This window comes from Oncorhynchus mykiss, chromosome 7 (assembly GCF_057628025.1).
Source record: "Oncorhynchus mykiss isolate SJ-2025 chromosome 7, ASM5762802v1, whole genome shotgun sequence".
NCBI lineage: Eukaryota > Metazoa > Chordata > Actinopteri > Salmoniformes > Salmonidae > Oncorhynchus > Oncorhynchus mykiss.
The window spans coordinates 51,892,501-51,912,324 of record NC_143028.1 but is presented as its reverse complement, the minus strand read 5'-3'; the positions used below and the strand labels follow the sequence as shown (position 1 = coordinate 51,912,324).

Below are 19,824 nucleotides of genomic sequence, written 5' to 3'. Positions count from 1 at the left end.
CAAAGAAAAAATGGTTGATCCCAGGGGCTGAGTCAGAATGCCATCCACATGACCACATCTCTATCTTCTTTCTTATTTTGATCTGCTGAAAATGGTTGTTTTTGTTTAGGGGTTGAGGAGATTCTGGGCTAAACTCACACTCTCTCTCCTTTCTACAAACAGTTGTTTTCTGTAACTCTCTGTGATCCTTGCATTTGAGCCTAATTGACTATTGGAATAATCATATTTAGTGGATGACGGCAGGCTGACATTACCGCATTAGCTACCACATAGTGTCTAGAGCCAGCCTACTGTAGGTTTAATGTACATGTTCATAATAAATGTAATATCTGCTATTCCTGCTCTCTTTCTCTCTAAGCCTAAAAGAGGGATGAGTGCTAGGCTAACAAAAAGATAGCGGGGTAGCTAGCTACCGTCATTTACTGTCACACACCAAACCCTTAGACACTGCCTTATCTCACCACCAGCACATAGCCTTCAACAGCTGGGAAAACACACACCAACCGAAAAACAACCAAGGCTAAAGCTTACGTGACATTGTGGCCTATTCTGGCTGAGCCCTTGCTGCCGTCATCACGTCGTCAGTGGTGTGTGTGTGTGTGAGCGTATGGTTTCTTTATTGTTTGGGTGGCTGGTGTGTGTAGTGTAGTGTGACCTGCCCTGTCTCTTATCTCCCTGCCTTGCGCCCCCTTATCCACCATGCAGCCAACTCCACTCATCTCTCTCTGTACACATGGGCTTGAAACACGGCCCCTGAAGGCTCACCCTTCCTCTTTCAACTTCCCGGATACAGACACACACACACGCCTCTGAGCAGAGTGGTCATTAGGCTCATAGCCTCTGACACACACTGTGCCTCTGTTGGACAGCCACTTGATGCTTGAGACCATGAATGAGAGAGACGTGTGTGTGTGTGTGTGTGTGTGTGTGTGTGTGTGTGTGTGTGTGTGTGTGTGTGTGTGTGTGTGTGTGTGTGTGTGTGTGTGTGTGTGTGTGTGTGTGTGTGTACAGAGAGATGAGATAAGTGGAGTCGGCCGCAGGGTGGAGGGGTCAGAGCTTCTTTGAGAATTGAACCCTAATTGTTCTGACAGAACCTAGGGCCTATGACACAGCGCGCACACACACACGTTTTCATGTACATGTATACATACTCAATTGTACAGATTCTCAGCTTTTGAAACATCATGATTCTGGTTACTTTTCCTCTTTTCAAACCGTGGCCAGTCAGACATAGTTGAGTGCTGTGGTCTTGGTCTCATGGTAATCTGTTTTATAGTTGTGTTGCGTTCTCTTACGGTCTCCTGCGTCTCTCTCTGCAGGCTAATATTGGTCAGATGGACTCAGCCAAGGACATGTGGAAGATGATCGTTGGAAACCTCGCCCTCATCCAGGTAAGGAACACTTTATGAAAGAAAAGGAGAGCCGCACACTCTAGGACCTCAGATGCAATCATTTAATATCCTAATAACCAACGTTTCAACAGACAAACTGTCTTCATCATTATACCTTGATGAATACAGCCTGTCTGTTGAAACGTTGGTCATTAGGTTATTAAATTATTGCATCTGAGGTCCTAGAGTGTGCGGCTCTCCTTTTCTTTTTAAAGTGTTCTACTCCGCTAGCCAGCCTAAACAGGTGTGCGTTTCTTTTACACATGGAACACTCTATAACATCCCACCACACCTGCATGGAACACTGTGGAACAGAAAACCATTCAACACATTCTGAAACAAAACATGTGCATGGAATGATGGAACACCGACATAAAAAAATCACAAAATAAGTCCAATCACGGTGTGTCCTGGTAAGGTGACATTTTGTTACCAGAACTGGACACAGTCAGATGTACAAGTGCTCTTATGTGTAATATTGGACAGGTTCCTGGAAGCCCCCTAACCCCAGCACTTTGGATCCCCGTCAGTCACATAACCTGCTAGAGGGGGTCACTGTGAGCTGGGTCAGCTCACCAGGGGGTTACAGTACTCACTCACACACACACACTAAGCCTCCTCAGGTCGAGGAGACCTTTACTACAGTGACACAGACGTACAGTATAGTTTACAGTACCCCTTCTCTCTCTGCCTTCTCCCAGGTCCAGGCCACGGTAGTAGGGTTCCTGGCGTCCATCGCTGCGGTGATCTTTGGCTGGATCCCAGAAGGGAACTTTAGACTGGGACATGCTATCCTGTTGTGTGCCTCCAGTGTGGCAACCGCATTCATCGCTTCTCTGATACTAGGTACCACTAGAAGAATAACTATATAAATAATACTGTAAACATTTTTCAGACTGTAATTGTTCATATGCACATAGTAACCCCAGATACGATTTAACCTCTCTAGGGTACGTGGAATGCTAACGTCCCACCTAACCAACATCCAGTGAAAGTGCAGGGCGCCAAATTCAAACAACAGAAATCTCATAATTAAAATTCCTCAAACATACATGTAGTATACACCATTTTAAAGATAAACTTGTTAATCCCACCACAGTGTCCGATTTCAAAAAGGCTTTACGACAAAAGCATACCATGCGATTATGTTAGGTCAGTACCTTGTCACAAAAAAACACAGCCATATTTCCAGCCAAAGAGAGGAGTCACAAAAATCAGAAATAGAGAAAATTAATCCCTAACCTTTGATGATCTTCATCAGATGGCACTCATAGGACTTCATGTTACACAATACATGTATGTTTTGTTCGATAAAGTTCATATTTATATCCAAAAATCTCTGTTTACATTGTCTCGTTGTTATGTTTTGCCTCCAAAACATCCTGTGAAAGTGCAGAGAGCCACGTCAATTTACAGAAATACTCATCATAAAGGTTAATGAAAATACAACTGTTATGCATGGAATTAAAGATATACTTCCCCTTAATGCAACTGCTGTGTCAGATTTCAAAAAAGCTTTATGGAAAAAGCACACCATGGAATAACCTGAGTACAGCGCTCAGAGACCAAAACAAGCAATACAGATACCCGCCATGTTATGGAGTCAACAAAAGTCAGAAATAGCATTATAAATATTCACTTACCTTTGATGATCTTCATCAGAATGCACTCCCAGGAATCCCAGTTCCACAATAAATGTTAGTTTTGTTCGATAAAGTCCTTAATTTATGTCCAAATACCTCCTTTTTGTTTGTGCATTTAGTACAGTAATCCAAATGCGCAAGCACTAGGTCCAGACAAAGTCAAAAAAGTTATATTACAGTTCGTAGAAACATGTCAAACGATGTATTTAATCAATCTTTAGAATGTTTTTATCATAAATCTTCAACAATGTTTCAACCGGAGATTTCCTTTGCCTTTAGAAATTAAAGGGAACGGACGCACGCCTGACTGAGCACATGGCCTTCTGGCAGACCCATGACTCAATCAGCTCTCATTCACTCCCACTTCACAGTAGAAGCCTGAAACAAGATTCTAAAGACTGTTGACATCTAGTGGAAGCCTTAGGAAGTGAAATATGACCCCACAGAAACTGTATATTGGATAGGCTAAGACTTGAAAACCTACAAAACATCAGATTTCCCACTTCCTGGTTGGATTTTTTCTCCTGCTATATGAGTTCTGTTATACCCACAGACATCATTCAAACAGTTTTAGAAACTTCAGAGTGTTTTCTATCCAAATTGACTAATAATATGCATATCCTAGCATCTGGGCCTGAGTAGCAGGCAGTTTACTCTGGACACGCTTTTCATCCAGACGTGAAAATACTACCCCAAAGAAGTTAACACTGATTAAACTGTGATCAAATGAACATGTTACATATTTCCATAAAGCTGATTATGATTGGTGTGTTTAACATTAAGCCCATCCTTCTGTTTGCAGGGATCATTATGATTGGTGTAATCATCGCATCCAGGAAGGTGGGCATCAACCCTGACAATGTGGCCACGCCCATCGCTGCCAGTCTGGGAGATCTGATCACCCTCTCTCTGCTGGCTGGCATCAGCACAGGACTGTACAAGGAGCTGGGTACGCGCGCACGCACGCACGCACACCCACACACACACACACACACACACACACACACACACACACACACACACACACACACACACACACACACACACACACACACACACACACACACACACACACAGACGGACACTTGAGATCACAGAACTAAATAGAACACATAGTACATGCTTGAGATACAGACACACTCAGACACACTTATCACTCACATACACACATCTCACCAACACCCACTCTGCGTTATACTTATCTGTCTCACCCCAGGGTGTGAGTGTGGCTGAGTATCTGAACGGCCTTTTCAGGCAGTAAAAGTCCCAATGGAAACACTTTAACTCGACCCTTCCTGGCTTGACACTAATAGAAGGGATCTTATTTTAACATAGGCCTACTTGAGGTTTGATTCCACCACTAACCTCACAGTGGTAGGGAATGTGTGTATGTTAGTTCAGTGATAGTGTTTTCACTATCAACAAACCCTGTGACATGTGATGCAGGATAACATGTTTTCACACCACACCTCATTGACCTCACCATCACATATAAAAAGATGGAAATACTCATGTTGGAAGAGTAATAACACATTTCTTATTCACAAACAGCGTTGTGTACCATGCGTTGGTACCGTTTTTATATTGAGCTGATGAAGTGTGTGTGTGTATAGCGTAACAAGGATGCTGACTCCTGTGTGTGTTTTCTTATAGAGTTTAACGACTATGCCAACCCGTTGGTGTGTGCTGTGTTTGTGGCGCTGACCCCTCTGTGGGTGCTGATCGCTCGGAGGATCCCCTCCACCAGAGAGGTGCTCTACTCAGGCTGGGAACCTGTCATCATTGCCATGGCAATCAGCAGGTGCAAGACCTATGTCTCTCCTCTCTCACCTGTCTCACCTTCCTCTCATCTATGTCACTGTTCTCTTACCTGTCTCAGCTTACGCTCATCTGAGTCACTCTTCTCCTACCTGTTTCACCTCTCTCTCATCTGTGTCTCTGTTCTCCTACATGTTTCACTTCCTCTCATCTGAGTCACTGTTCTCCTACCTGTTTCACCTACCTCTCATCTCTCACTTGTGTTTCACCTCCCTTCCTCTGTGCTCTCCTCAGTGTTGGGGGTCTGATCCTAGATAAGACCGTGTCCAACCCCAACTTCGCTGGCATGGCTGTCTTCACTCCTGTTATCAACGGTAAGACTCTCTCCTGGCACTGAATACTCTGCACACAACCACTGATACACAACCACTGACAGAGTGAATTTGGAAAGTATTTAGACCCCTTGACTTTTTCCACATTTTGTTATGTTACATCCTTACTCTAAAATTGATTTAAAAAGTAATAATCCTCATCAATCTACAGACAATACCCCATAATGACAAAGCAAAAAAACGGTTTCTAGAATAAAAAAAATAAAATAAAAAAAACTGATATGACATTTACATAAGTATTCAGACCCTCAGCGATTACAGCCTCGAGTCTTCTTGGGTATGACGCTACATGCTTGGCACACCTGTATTTGGGGAGTTTCTCCTATTCTTCTCTGCAGATCCTCTCAAGCTCTGTCAGGTTGGATGGGGAGTTTCTCCTATTCTTCTCTGCAGATCCTCTCAAGCTCTGTCAGGTTGGATGGGGAGCGTCGCTGCACATGTATTTTCAGGTCTCTCCAGAGATGTTCGATCGGGTTCATGTCCGGGCTTTGGCTGGGCCACTCAAGGACATTCAGAGACTTGTCCAGAAGCCACTCCTGTGTTGTCTTGGCTGTGTGCTTAGGGTCGTTGTCCTGTTGGAAGCTGAACCTTCCCCCCAGTCTGAGGTCCTGAGTGGTCTGGAGCCGGTTTTCATCAAGGATGTTTTTATTTTACTTTTATTTACTGTAACTAGGCAAGTCAGTTAAGAACAAATTATTATTTGAAATGACGGACTACCAAAAGGCAAAAGCCTCCTGCGGGGATGGGTGCTGGGATTAAAAATAAATGAAATAAAAATATAGGACAAAACACACATCACTACAAGAGAGACAACACAACACTACATAAAGAGAGACCTAAGACAACAACATAGCATGTTTTAGAGGTGTTCAGAACAAGGTTAAGGGCAGAGAAAGCTTGTTGGACACTAAGAAAGTTTTGTAGTAGAGCGTTTAACACAACATCCGGGGAGGGGCCAGCTGAGTATAAGACTGTATCATCTGCATATAAATGGATGAGAGAGCTTCCTACTGCCTGAGCTATGTTGTTGATGTAAATTTAGAAGAGCGTCAGAGAGGAGAAACGGGTTAAAAAGGTCAGAGATGGGCTTGTTTCCTTTCACTTTGTCATTATGGGGTATTGTGTGTAGATTGATGAGGACATTTTTATTTAATCCATTTTTGAATAAGGCTCTAACGTAACAAAATGTGGGAAAAAATCAAGGGGTCTGAATACTTTCCCGAATGCACTGTACACTATGTCTGTCTCATATGTGTGCTGTATTGTGTGTATGCCAGGTGTGGGAGGTAACCTGGTAGCGGTGCAGGCCAGTAGAATCTCCACCTATCTGCACATGAATGGTATCCCCATGGGAGACCCTGACCCCAACCCCAGGAAATGCCCCACCCCCTGCACATCCTTCTTTGGTTCCAGTGAGTATTGATTAGTTTCATAAAAAGGTACAATATTGACTGATATTGACTTAATTGATTTCTCTCTCTTTCCCAGATGTGAACTCTCGTTCAGCACGGGTGCTCTTCCTCCTGGTTGCTCCAGGTCACCTGGTCTTCCTCTACACCATCAACTCCATGCAGGGAGGACACACCACGCTAACATCCATCTTCATAGCCTTCTACATGGCTGCTGCATTACTGCAGGTACACACACACACTCACACACACACCTTCACACCCCCTCACCACTCACCCTCTCTGTCTCTAGGTGTTGATCCTGTTGTACCTGGCTGACTGGATGGTCCACTGGATGTGGAGTAGGGGGATGAACCCTGATAACTTCTCTATTCCTTACTTGACGGCCCTGGGAGATCTGCTGGGGACCGGCTTCCTGGCCCTCTGCTTCCATGTCCTCTGGCTCATTGGAGACAGAGACACTGATGTGGGAGACTGAGCACACAGCTGGACAGCATACATATACAGCATCAATTCGGGCTCACCGGAAAACAACCTGAACAACTGAACTGTACAGTATCTCCCTCTGGACATCGGAACAACTGAATCACTTTCAGACCCAGACCTCAACCCTGACCCCTTGACCTCCAATCTCCCCCCAAACCCCTCCCCCTGGGTCACAGACTATGCCATGTTTTCTTTATTTGACTAAATAAGAGTTTTACTACTATTGTTTTTATTGTTATTATGATGACGATGATTATGATTATTATTGTTAATAGTGAATTTGATAAGAATCTATATCTGTTTTACCATTGGGTGGGTGAATCCTCATTATTTTCAATGGGGACATTCTCCCTTGGGCCAGTCACATTGGCAGCATTTGTAAAGATGAGCTCAATCTTAAAGACTTGAAATGAAGACAGACAGACAGCAAAAAAAACTCACACAAGCCTAGAATGCTTAATCACCAAGTGCTATACGTATAAAGAGATTAATACATTTTTAAGGGACCCTTCCAATTTGCCTTGCCTTGAGAGTAGTGATTCAGTGGGGGCAGCTCCACAGGGGCCCGGACCAGAATGTAGAGACCTGAATCCGCTTAGGTAACAACCCCCCAACCCTGTTAAAGGATGACTGAACACTAACCTGAAAAGAAACAGGAAGATTTAAGTTGCCCTTAAGCACAGATCTAGAATCAGTTTACCCTCTCCAAATCCTAACCTTAACCATTGGGGAGGGATGAAAACATAACTGACCCTGTATCAGTGGTAAGAGGCAACCTCAACCTAGTCCATGGACATAGGTCCTGCCAGATGGTACAGTCAGGTGCCACATTATGTTTCATTGGTGACAGTTCGATCTGGCACCTCGCCAGATCGTACTGTCAGGTACCACATTATGTTTCAAGGGTCACCAAGGAGGTGCCAGATCGTACTGTCAGGTACCACATTATGTTTCATAGGTCACCAAGGAGGTGCCAGATCGTAGTGTTAGGTACCACATTATGTTTCATAGGTCACCAAGGAGGTGCCAGATCGTACAGTCAGGTACCACATTATGTTTCATAGGTCACCAAGGTGGTGCCAGATCGTAGTGTCAGGTGCCACATTATGCTTCATAGGTCACCAAGGAGGTGCCAGATTGTACAGTCAGGTGCCTCATTATGTTTCATAGGTTACCAAGGAGGTGCCAGATCGTACAGTCAGGTGCCAAATTATGTTTCATAGGTCACCAAGGAGGTGCCAGATCGTACGGTCAGGTGCCACATAATGTTTCATAGGTCACCAAGGAGGTGCCAGATCTTACAGTCAGGTGCCACATTATGTTTCATAGATCACCACCAAGGAGGTGCCAGATCGTACGGTCAGGTGCCACATTATGTTTCATAGGTCACCAAGGAGGTGCCAGATCGTACAGTAAGGTGCCACATTATGTTTCATAGATCACCACCAAGGAGGTGCCAGATCGTACAGTCAGGTGCCACATTATGTTTCACACTCAGTTGGAGGGTTGTTTTTTAAATTAAAGTCAACCCAAATTCTTGCCAACCATGTCCTTAGTGGTCCTTGAGGCCTCAACGCTCAATAGCAAGGTTTCAACACCTCCTTGTTGTCCCATGAATCCTCCTAAAGGGCTACGATTGTGACATTTCTTCATTTACATTTGTTTCTTCTTTGTTTTCACACAAACACTTAGACAGAAAATTGTGCTTTGTTTGTCAGGCTGGCCATCTGTTTGTGGCAGCCTGTTGGTTACACACACACACACAAAACTCTGCTTATCGCTGGATTCACTGAGGTTAGAGTGGCTTTACTGGGAGGCCAGAGGGAGGTCAGAGAGGGTAGGGACAGAGCTCTTATTGAGACAGAGGCCATTCCAGGTGACATCCTATCTAGTGCAAGGACTTAGGAGCATATGTTAAAGGGTGGGGTAAGTTATCCACTTGATCACACTGCTGCCTAATGCTGTAGTGACAAGACCTGTTTGGTGTGTTCTGATTAGAAGGCTTTAATGGGCTTCATTAGTTAGTGAGGAAAGACGGGATGTTGAGGGAGGAATTGTCAAACCAATATCGCCTGCTTAGGAATATCATGCAAACATCTCGCTCGCTCTTTCTGTCTCTCGCTCTCTCAAGTTTTCTCAAATGGTACAAACAACATCAGCGATCTTCTTGAGTTGAAGCAACTCAAGGCCTGTCCATGCTGACTACCACACTTCCTTAATGTCTGTTGTGCATTGTACATACACACTGTGCAGCTGACCTACAATATCTGCCACAGACGCCATGCTTCAAAATGGCCTCCTATCCTACCCACATGAACATACTGTCAGTATAGACACTCTAATTCTCGTAAGCAGCAGAGCCCAGCTTGATGGTGAAATGCATGTGTTATCATCTGATGCTTTGTTATCTGGTGTTAAATGTATATGTTGTTTTAAGGGGCCAGCAGAGTGCATGTGCAGGGCACATAACATGAATATGCAAAACGTGTGCATTATGAGTTAAGTTTCCTTCTCTTTAAAAGATAATGTATCCTTCTTAGGTTTGACACAATTTACAAAGTGGAAGTTGTGTCCGTTATTAGATGTATTCTTTAAGTTCATAATTTTTCTTAATCCTTCTGTGATCTTTATGTGTTAGATAATGATTATGTCATGTTTATGATTGAGAGCCCCAGTGGGGTTTAGTGTCACTGTTGGAAAGTACTGTAATATACACACACAGGCACCAGAGGGCAACATTGTCATATGAGTGAATATGAGACAGTGCTGATAGTGATAGAGGCTGTTCACTATTAGCGTCATCTAGATTATAGAACCTGTATCCAAGATTCTAAAGAACCTGTGTTTTCTAGATTCTAGAATTTGTATTTTCTTGATTCTAGAATATGTGTCCATGATAGAATTACATACCTTCTGGATTCTAGAGCCTGTATCCAAAATTATATTCTAAAACCTGTCCTCTGTATTCTTGAGGCGGAACCCTGGATCTAGAACCTGGGTTCTCTCTGCTGTCTTACTGAACCTGTGCCAGCGTTCTGCCCCAGTACGGATATGAGGTTGTGAATACTTCTTCAGGGGAAGGAATGCTTTGTCTATTTATTTTTAGATGCACACAAAGCAAATTGTATATACTATATTTATTCTATAAATAAGGTGTTTATTTTTCATTTAATTTTGTCTCGGTTCTGTCGCTGTTTTTGTAATTGTTTCTCATTTTATTTTTGTTCATCCTTTTTTTGGGTTGTATCCAGCCAGTAGAGCTTCAGCTCTGCCGCGGTAGATTAGCGCCTAGGCTAACAAACAACAGTGTGGGTGCCTAATATCTGATGAACCTCACACACCTTACACCCCCTGCCCTCGGACAGGGACCCAAACATAGAAGGCCTTAACCTATCAGGAACCAAGCTCAACACATAGTAACCAATCAGGAACTAGGCTCACCACAGAGTAGAATCTCTCTAATTAGCTTTTATTAATAACTGACATACCTTGATTTGATTTTGTAATGTAATGAATGAATAAATAGTCTATGAGAGAGGCTGCATGGTTGAAATGGCTGCAGTGTTTGGGAATCACTAAGGCCAGAACCTTCAATTGAGAACATAAATGAATAGATGGATATTGTAAACACTCTGGCTCTGACTAGAACAGACTAGTGGTCAGACAACACAGAAGTATAACGGATGGATCATTTCTCTATAACCACATTCCTCAACCCTCACCTCCCAGACACACACACACACACTACTAGTTCAAAATGTCCATACAGATATATTGGTTACACACACAAACACACACGCATACACTGTATTTGGAACTGTGTGCTCCCCTGCTGTCCCCCTCTGTAACCCTGTAACTGTAGTGGGGTTCACAATCTGCAGGACTTTATAAATTGCTGGAAATAAAGGACTATATTATTTTGTACCACTCTTCAGTATTGCTGTAGTCTTCTGTGAGTCACTATGTGTGTGATTGTATGGGGGGCTATACCTGAATTAAGAGAACCTAAGAGCTGGACGTCAAGTATGTGTGTGTCTGTGTGTGTGTGTCAGGTGCGGTTATGCCTTTCTGAGGATACAATGTATCATGGATATGGGGCAATGAGTGGCCTTGCTCAGATATCATACAAAGGTCAGAGTAGCTTTATACCTCTCTCTTTCGCTGACACACTCACGTTTGGTGCTTTCAGCTGTTTCACAAACAAAGACACACACATACACCCTGAGTCCTGGTTCTCACAGTCATATGAGAGATAGAAATGTCTGAGCTCTGAGCTCATATTGAGCACTAAGTACAATGTAGCAGCTGAATGTTGTGAAGACACCTGATGTGAGTCCCTATAATCAACCACAGTAGATATGCATTTGTATAGAGAAGGAAAACACGTATAGTATACTACTATATGCACATTTTATGAGGTTTTATTAATTAATGTATTAATTGTCCTCTACAATAACTGCAATAATTAGAATGTTACATGTTTATAAATCAGGTCTCCCGGGTCCCTCATGTGAAAAGATGTGTCATCTCAATGAGAGATTTGATAAATAATGAATAGAGTATAAAGTACGGTACCTGATGTAGAGTAAGCAGTGTATCTAAGGTACAATCAGAAGACATACATACACAGTCATCACACTAGTGTGCTCCTCTACAAAGCTTTAAACTAAACTAACAAAACATGTCAAATGACACAGAAAGACAAAAACATAATACATAGCTAATCAAACTTGTCCCATTAGTATAAATATGAATATATAAATGTGCATAAATAATCATGATTGTGTCATAAGTGCCATGTTAGTAACAAACACAACAGAATAGATATACAAAGGTGAAAGGCTAAATCTGCTGTGTACATATAGTAGTGCACAGACAGAGACTGTTATAGCCGCAGAGCAACAGAGATGAACCTGTAGTATCTTCCTCTCATATACACAGTCATAGCTAGGCCTACTCCTGAGGAAGTGGTATATGCCGAAGACATTGATGTCGATGAAAGCAGCCCCCCGCACCTCTCTGATTCAGAGGGGTTGGGTTAAATGTGGAAGAAACGTTTCAGTTGAATACATCCCGTTGGACAACTGACGAGGTACCCCCCTTTACCTTTCCCTTCATAAGAGGACATGGTATACAAGAGGACGTAGTATACAAGAGGAAGTGGTATTGTAGCATAATCAGAAGGAGGTTTAGGAGTGTACTGTAGCTGTAAACCAGTTATGTAGTGTTCATGGAGGGGAGTTGGGGAATTTGGTGAGAAGAGAGGGTTGTGTGCTGCCTAAACAGGAGATGAGCAGGGGGGTTGGCGGTGCTTGAGGGTCTCTGGCTTGTAGACACAGATACTCGTGCCTCTCCACCTACCCCACCACCTTCCCCTCCCACTCCTACCCCATCTCGCAGCAGCTCATTGGACGAAAGCTGGGCACAGAAGGAATTGACCACCTGCAGCACATGGGATGGGCTATGTCCACTCTTTCTGCAGACATCCAGAGTGTCCATCAGCATCTTCCCCAGAGACCTATGAGAGACACCCTGCCCAGAGAGGATGAGAGAGAAATGTCAGGGTGGGAAAGGCTCGACTCATACACAGGTCTTTACACACACTATACCACTAGGTGGCACTACAAAACTAGAAAGGCTGGTATAACAAACAATCAGAATGTTCCGAGGACCTGTGTGTTTACTGTTCTTGCTTGTGTATACAGTATATGTGTACCTTGATGCGTAGCTGCAGTAGCAGTGTTAGTGTGTCTGTCAGTTTCTCCTCCAAGAGTGACAGACGTACTCTCTCGGTCTCCACCATCTGAACCTCCAACCTCAACCCCTCCACCTCCTCATGCCTCTGACAGTGCGCGTGCGCGAGAGAGAGAGAGAGCGAGAGAGTGAGAGCGAGAGAATGGTAATATTGTAAATCTCCAAAGTAAGCTTTGGCAGTATATGTACATTTTGACATCATGCAAATAAAGCAAATTGAATGGAATTGAATTGAGAGAGAGAGAGAAAAAGCAGAAGTCAGTCAATGAAGACATAATAATATATACACAATAAAAAAATGGATAGTGAGCTGTGCCAGACAGGCTTCCATTAGTCTGCTTGAATAGAGCTAAAACAGTATTAGTTGTATCTAAAGTACTCTCACAGACACCATCTGCTGCATACTTCAGATATGGTAAACAAGGAAATGTATCTATAACTGCCTCCCACTGGCCACTAGTTCTCTATATGTTCCAGGATCAATTCCAAGTCTTACTTTTTTTCTTTCTTTTTGGAGGGAGCTAAATAAAAATGGAATTGGCCCTAAGAACCCCTCTAGTTCTCTCTCACCTTCTCTAACTCGGTCTCCCTCTCCTCCTGATAAGTGTGACCTCTGCGGCCCCACCCCCTGGGGATCATGAGGAGGTCATTGCCATGGAGATTGTTCTGGTTGTCAAGGAGGAGGTTCTGGGAGAGTAGCAATTGGTGGGATGTTGTATTCTGACACCTGGAGAGGAGAAGAGAGTCAGCTGTGTGTATGTGTGTGTGTGTGTGTGTGTGTATGTGTGTGTGTGTGTTGCACTCACCCTTTACCACAGTTGTGCAGTCTGTTGATGAGCCTTTTCACCTCCAAAAGGCAGCACTGTCCTTCCTCCCTCTCCTCCTTCCTCTCCCTCTCTTCCTCTTCCTCGTCCGAGGCAGCTCTCCCCTCCACCGCTCGCTGGAGGCAGGTGTCGTCCATGGGCTCTCGAGGCGGTGAGGCATGGCTTCCTCTGCAGGTGCACTGTGATCTGAGAGGTCAAAGGTTAGGCACAGTATGAGTCAAATCAAATCAAAGTGTATTTGTCACATGCACAGAATACAACAGGTGTAGACCTTACAGTGAAATGCTTACTTACAGGCTCTAACCAATAGTGCGAAAGAAAAAGGTGTGTGTGTATGTAAGTAAAGAAATAAAACAACAGTAAAAAGACATTTGAAAATAACAGTAGCAAGTCTATATACAGACACTGGTTAGTCAGTCTGATTGAGGTAGTATGTACATGTAGATATGGTTAAAGTGACTATGCATATATGATGAACAGAGAGTAGCAGTAGTGTAAAAGAGGGGTTGGCGGGTGGTGGGTGGTGGGACACAATGCAGATAGCCCGGTTAGCCAATGTGCGGGAGCACTGGTTGGTCGGGCCAATTGAGGTAGTATGCACATTAATGTATAGTTAAAGTGACTATGCATATAAGATAAACAGAGAGTAGCAGCAGCGTAAAAGAGGGGTTGGGGGTGGCACACAATGCAAATAGTCCGGGTAACCATTTGGTTACCTGTTCAGGAGTCTTATGGCTTGGGGGTAAAAACTGTTGAGAAGCCTTTTTGTCCTAGACTTGGCACTCCGGTACCGCGTAGAGAGAACAGTCTATGAATGGGGTGGCTGGGGCATTTGACAATTTTCAGGGCCTTCCTCTGACACCGCCTGGTGTAGAGGTCCTGGATGGCAGGCAGCTTAGCCCCAGTGATGTACTGGCCGTATGCACTACCCTCTGTAGTGCCTTGCGGTCGGAGGCCGAGCAATTGCCGTACCAGGCAGTGATGCAACCGGTCAGGATGCTCTCAACGTTGCAGCTGTAGAACCTTTTGAGGATCTCAGGACCCTTTTTAGTTTCCTGAGGGGGAATAGGCTTTGTCGTGCCCTCTTCACGACAGTCACTATGTTTTTGCACGTTCATGTATGTGTGTGTTGCTGGTGAGTGTGTACACTACAGTAGTAAAGGTCTCTTATGTTTCGTGGTGAGAGCATTACAGCTTCACTGTCAGCCAAGCTGTTAAACCATTGCAGATACCACTACCAGAGAGAGGCAGGGCCAATGACTTACCCCACTAATGACTACCTTACATTTCAACAGTCATAAATGTGTCCTCAATTAATAATACTTTACAACTATGTTGTTGCTGTTGGTGATATAGAGTTCAATATTAACCAAACATAATCCCATTTATTCAGACCCCTATGTGCCAGTGTGGTGGACCTCCAGGCCTAGACTTGGGGACGGGGGTGTTGTATAATCTACCTGTACTCTTGAATGTCTGTTTCCAGCTGTGTGACTCTGCTCTGGAGCTGAGGGACGTTCTGAGCCTGTTTCTGGATCAGTCTCACCTTCTTGAGACCCTCTCTGAGAGCCTCCCTCGCCTCTTCTGTTCTCCGCCTGTCAATCAAACAATCAATCAGTCAGTCAACAAACCAATCAACCAGCCATTCCATTAATCAATCAACCAATCAACAAAAAACTCAGTCAACCAAAACCAACCTGATCTCAGCATTCTCCTGCCGTAGGCGAGACTCCACCCCCTCCAGCCTGCGAGCCTCACCATATGCCCAGCCAAGCTCCTCCTCCAGCCGCTGGTTGAACCTGATTGCCTCCTCCAGCTGTCCGTCACGTGAGGAGCGAATCAGCTGCAGCTCCCTGAGGATAGGGTCTTTGGAGCCCCGTCTCCCTGCTACCCTCTCTTCCCCCACCCCGCACCCTCGGCCCTGGGGATTTGGGATCCCTTCTTTTGGGGGGTTAGGTGCACCCCTCTCGCGTCCCTGGGCATTTGGAATTGGTATGTTTGAGGGTGTATGTGTGTTTGAAGTCGCTACATTGGAGTGGTGCATGGTAAGCCTGGCTGGGCCCCTCTGTCGTAGTAATGCAACTTCCAGAGCCAGGCAGCGAGCATCGCTGCCCTGTAGAGCAGAGCGCAGGTCCTCAACCAGCTCCCTCAGAGCCACACACTCGGTTTCTGTCTGGCCTAGAGGTGGGAGAGATGAGGATTGTCCATAAGGAATGGTGTTAGTATCCTCAATTGGAGATAACACATGAGGAATCCTTCCTAATGAGTGAGCTCAGCAGACAGTGTAGCAATTGAGGGGTGAGGGCAGCTGGAGCACAGCAGTTTGAACCTGCAACCATAACAGTTCAGACATTTTAGAGTCCAGTAGCCAATTGCTTACCTGTTTTATGATGTAGTTCTGATGAACCCGTTTCACGGTTGTGCGCTTTGGGCGCGGGCCTCCTCCCGGTTTGTTCTCTTGTGAGGTCGAAACTGACACATTTCCGTCGCCTGATCCGCGGCCACCGAAGCCGAATCTCGCGCTCAATGTGCTCGGTCTCCTCTGTAACTGGGAGGCGCATGACCCCAGTTGCATCGCGCTCTCGGACGCGGAAATAACCGCATAGCCGCGAATGGAAGTCCCTAAAGGCCAGCTCGCGAGGGAGCCCCGAGCAAATACCTTGACCCTCCTCATCATCTCCCTCCTCTTCCTTCTCTCCATCCCTTGTCTCACTTTCCTCTCCGGTAAGCCCCAGCACTGAGCAAAGCACAGTGAAATCCTCTGCCGAGACCACGTCGTCTTGTTTGGGGTAAACCAAGTGGTGAAACACCTCCTGGAGGTACTGGTCAATCCCCGTGGCCAGGACCACTATTTCGTTCTCCACGCCGGGGTCGGGGCAGTGATGGTGGGCCAGAGCGCTCCGCAGCCACTCGCTCTGCCGCGCAGCCCTTGGAGAGGACTGGAAAGATGGCGTCGCTACTGTACCTCTTGAGCGCTTCATGGTGGGGACGAGGTGTTTTGCCACCTAATTATATTATAAAATAATTCCCTACCCAACACCGCTAAAAAATGTCCCGGGGCGCGAGGAGAGAACCTGTTCATCCAAGTTGTAATACAGTGGTTTCCCAGTTCATTCACTTAGAGCGAGAGATCCCAAACTTTCCACTAAAACGCAGGTATACATCTAATAAGATTAAAATACACCATCGACCTCACGTAGCACTTATAATGCTCTAACGTTTCGTCGTATATTAGATCTTAAGCATCCAAGTCGTGTCTTCACATTGCGTGAAGACTTCTATCTTCCTCTACAGCAAAGTGTGTGTGTTGTGTTGTGCACGCCAGGACCTGGACGGTGAAATCCTTCAAGACACGATTAGGCTCCACCCGCACAGAGCTAACTGTGTGTGTATACTGTATGTGTGTCTGTGTGTGTGCGCATTGGCGTCATGCACCCAGCAATTTGAGGGGACACAAAGTAGGTGTGGGTGGCTGGGGGGGTACCCACTTCCTTAAAGTTGAGATTTTTTCTTTTTTCAAACACCTGAAACAGCTTTTTTCTGCAATTAGAGCTATACTCTTTATGCTTAATTCTATGAAAACATATATATATATATATATATATATATATATATATATATATATATATATATATATATATTATTATTATTATTATTAGTAGTAGTAGTAGTAGTACCAGTCAACATTTTGGACACACCTACTCATTCAAGGGTTTTTCATTATTTTACTATTTTCTACATTGTAGAATATTAGTGAAGACATCAAAACTATAACACAAATGGACTTTTACCAAATAGGGCTGTCTTCTGTATACTACCCCTGCCTTGTCACAGCACAACTGATTGGCTCAAACGCATTAAGAAGGAAAGAAATTCCACAAATTAACTTTTAACAAGGCACATTGAAATGCATTCTAGGTGACCTACTGTACTCATGAAGCTGGTTGAGAGAATGCCAAGAGTGTGCAAAGCTGTCATCATTTCAAAAGGTGGCTACTTTGAAGAATCTCAAATATACCATTTATTTTGATTTGTTTAACACTTTTTTGGTTTCTACATGATTCCATGTGTGTTATTTCATAGTTTTGATGTCTTCACTATTATTCTACAATGTAGAAAATAGTACAAATAAAGAAAGCCCTTGAATGAGTAGATGTGTCCAAACTTTTGACTGGTCTAGTATATGTATATTTTTCTGCATGTCTAAATATACCTCTTGAGTTGTCTGTATCCTCCTGACTAATGGTTCTTATTAAATCAATTAAATGTGCTTCCCTGCATCTCTGCTAAAATCTTTGTAAAAGGTTCGTAGTAGTTACTTATGAGGTTGGGAGATTGGGAACCTATCTGGGCTAAAACCAACTTCATAAAATTGTGAGGTGGCTAATAGTATTACAGAGAAACAACAACAACATTTTTAAACAGGAAGAATCCGAGGGGGCACGAGCCCCTGTGCCCCCTATGGGCATGATGCGCATGTGTGTTGTGTATTGGATAACAGACCTGGATCTCATAGTGTCCTGTTCACTAAATGTGTGACACACAGATATGGTGTCCCTCCGTTCAAAGAAAGAGAATAGAGCTAATTGAGTCATGAGGTTTTTTGTTTCAGTGCTACAACCTGTGTATTAGTCACTTCTACTCAGGGTGCGACAATCTGACAGGTCACCTGATAACCAAACACATCAGAGAGACACATGCCAACACTCACTGTCACCCAATCAACACACATACACACACACACACACACACACACACACACACACACACACACATACACTTTCAGCTAAACTTAACACGTTCTTTCAGCTAAACGTAAGACACACATTCTCCCACTCCCAGTGAATCCCAGAGGACACCAAGCACCTCTGAGCGGAAATACCTTTCCTCACCCTCATGTCTACTCATCACATACCTGACAGCTACAACATGCATGTGCATGAGTGCACACACACACACACACACACACTCACACAACCTACTCTAATTTCAGCCTTAATGTGTTTGCTGTAACATCCTACCTATGGAATGAACCTTACCAGGAAAAAATTCCCTATTGTGCTAGGGTCATAAGATAAGAGAGAGGCACACCTTACACACACACGGACACACCGGCTGTAACTAATATACAAGTCTGTGAGAGGTGAGTCACCTGGCTGCGGTAAAGTCATTCATTGTTCCTTGACTCAGCGACACTTGTTTTGTCTTTACTTCTAAAAGTATGGAGTTCCTTTTCTACAGCTCAATTTCAGTTTCAGATTCAATGTGACGTTAGACACGCTTTGATCACATTTTTTATATTTTTCTGCTTTGTAAAGGAAGTTGAAGTTGAATATGGGTTTATTAAGAGTCTGGAGTCAGTTATAGAAAATCCATCCTGTTTATCTTTTTTTATAGGAATTAGCCTAGTGGTTAAGCGCATTGGGCCAGTAAACTGAAAGGTCACTGGTTCAAATCCCTGAGCGTAAGACACACATTCTCCCACTCCCAGTGAATCCCAGAGGACACCAAGCACCTCTGAGGGTTGATGTGTCCTTGAACAAGGTACTTGACCCTAATTGGATAAGAGTGTCTGCTAAATGACTGAAATATGGAGTTGTTTCTGTTTTGTGACCTCCCTTCAGTGATCAGGACATCTGTCCGTCCGCCTGGCCTGTTTACTGTAGTGTTGTTTACTGTTGTTGTGTCTGGCAGGCCATCTAGTGGGTGATGTCAGAGGTCTGGTCCGGGCTACAGTGGCCTACATCTACAGTATTACATCCCCTGATAATCACAGACACTCTGCTATCTGGCATCTCAGAGAGAGGAACACACATAGACATAGACCCTCACACACCCACCCATGTTCAAATACACACACACACCAACTCAAGCACACACTCACACGAAGAGAAGATAAACGGATGACCTATTTTATACGGACAAGTGAAGACATGCAGTAGCTCCATCTACCTTTCTCTGTCTAACTCCATCCCTCAGTCTATCTGTCTCTCTCTTTACCTGGATGTGGGGAGTTTACTGAACTGGACATTCATCAGAGCAATTCCTTTCATCTCTGACATGGGAAAGGTCTGACTGAGAGCTAAGTGAGATCACAGATCTGCAAGTAAAATCACCATTGGATCCAATGGCAGCTAACATGGTTAATCAGTTCGTGACTTAGTTTG

The 19,824-nt window shown here is 44.2% G+C and overlaps 2 protein-coding genes across 3 annotated transcripts in view; one reads left to right on the top strand and one right to left on the bottom strand.

Moving 5' to 3' along the window:
• Positions 1-11,013, top strand: part of LOC110528045 (solute carrier family 41 member 1) — a 37,752-nt gene extending 26,739 nt beyond the window's left edge. For both annotated transcript variants that reach the window (XM_021609829.3, XM_036983603.2), the window contains exons 4-11: positions 1,320-1,391; positions 2,093-2,237; positions 3,837-3,983; positions 4,688-4,835; positions 5,087-5,166; positions 6,462-6,596; positions 6,673-6,821; positions 6,886-11,013. In XM_021609829.3, the coding sequence (XP_021465504.1) occupies positions 1,320-1,391; positions 2,093-2,237; positions 3,837-3,983; positions 4,688-4,835; positions 5,087-5,166; positions 6,462-6,596; positions 6,673-6,821; positions 6,886-7,071 (1,062 nt within the window). In that variant the 3' untranslated portion in view covers positions 7,072-11,013. The remainder of the gene's footprint in view (positions 1-1,319; positions 1,392-2,092; positions 2,238-3,836; positions 3,984-4,687; positions 4,836-5,086; positions 5,167-6,461; positions 6,597-6,672; positions 6,822-6,885) is intronic.
• A 469-nt stretch (positions 11,014-11,482) lies between these two features.
• Positions 11,483-17,040, bottom strand: si:ch211-112f3.4 (EF-hand and coiled-coil domain-containing protein 1). The gene is made up of 7 exons (XM_021609828.3): positions 16,038-17,040; positions 15,355-15,835; positions 15,118-15,252; positions 13,640-13,843; positions 13,404-13,560; positions 12,796-12,921; positions 11,483-12,611 (listed from the first exon to the last, which is right to left on the bottom strand). Exons 1-7 carry the CDS (start codon positions 16,636-16,638, stop codon positions 12,297-12,299), a joined length of 2,019 nt encoding a protein of 672 aa, XP_021465503.3. The 5' UTR covers positions 16,639-17,040; the 3' UTR covers positions 11,483-12,296.
• Positions 17,041-19,824: the final 2,784 nt, after the last annotated feature.

What these genes read in the sequence shown, in the direction of transcription:
- si:ch211-112f3.4 (XM_021609828.3), bottom strand. Translation starts at nt 16,638, where the DNA reads ATGAAGCGCTCAAGAGGTACAGTAGCGACGCCATCTTTCCAGTCCTCT. An exon ending in AGAACTACATCATAAAACAG is followed by an intron (nt 15,836 to 16,037) that starts GTAAGCAATTGG and finishes TCCCACCTCTAG; the next exon opens with GCCAGACAGAAACCGAGTGT. An exon ending in ACAGACATTCAAGAGTACAG is followed by an intron (nt 13,844 to 15,117) that starts GTAGATTATACA and finishes TTGACCTCTCAG; the next exon opens with ATCACAGTGCACCTGCAGAG.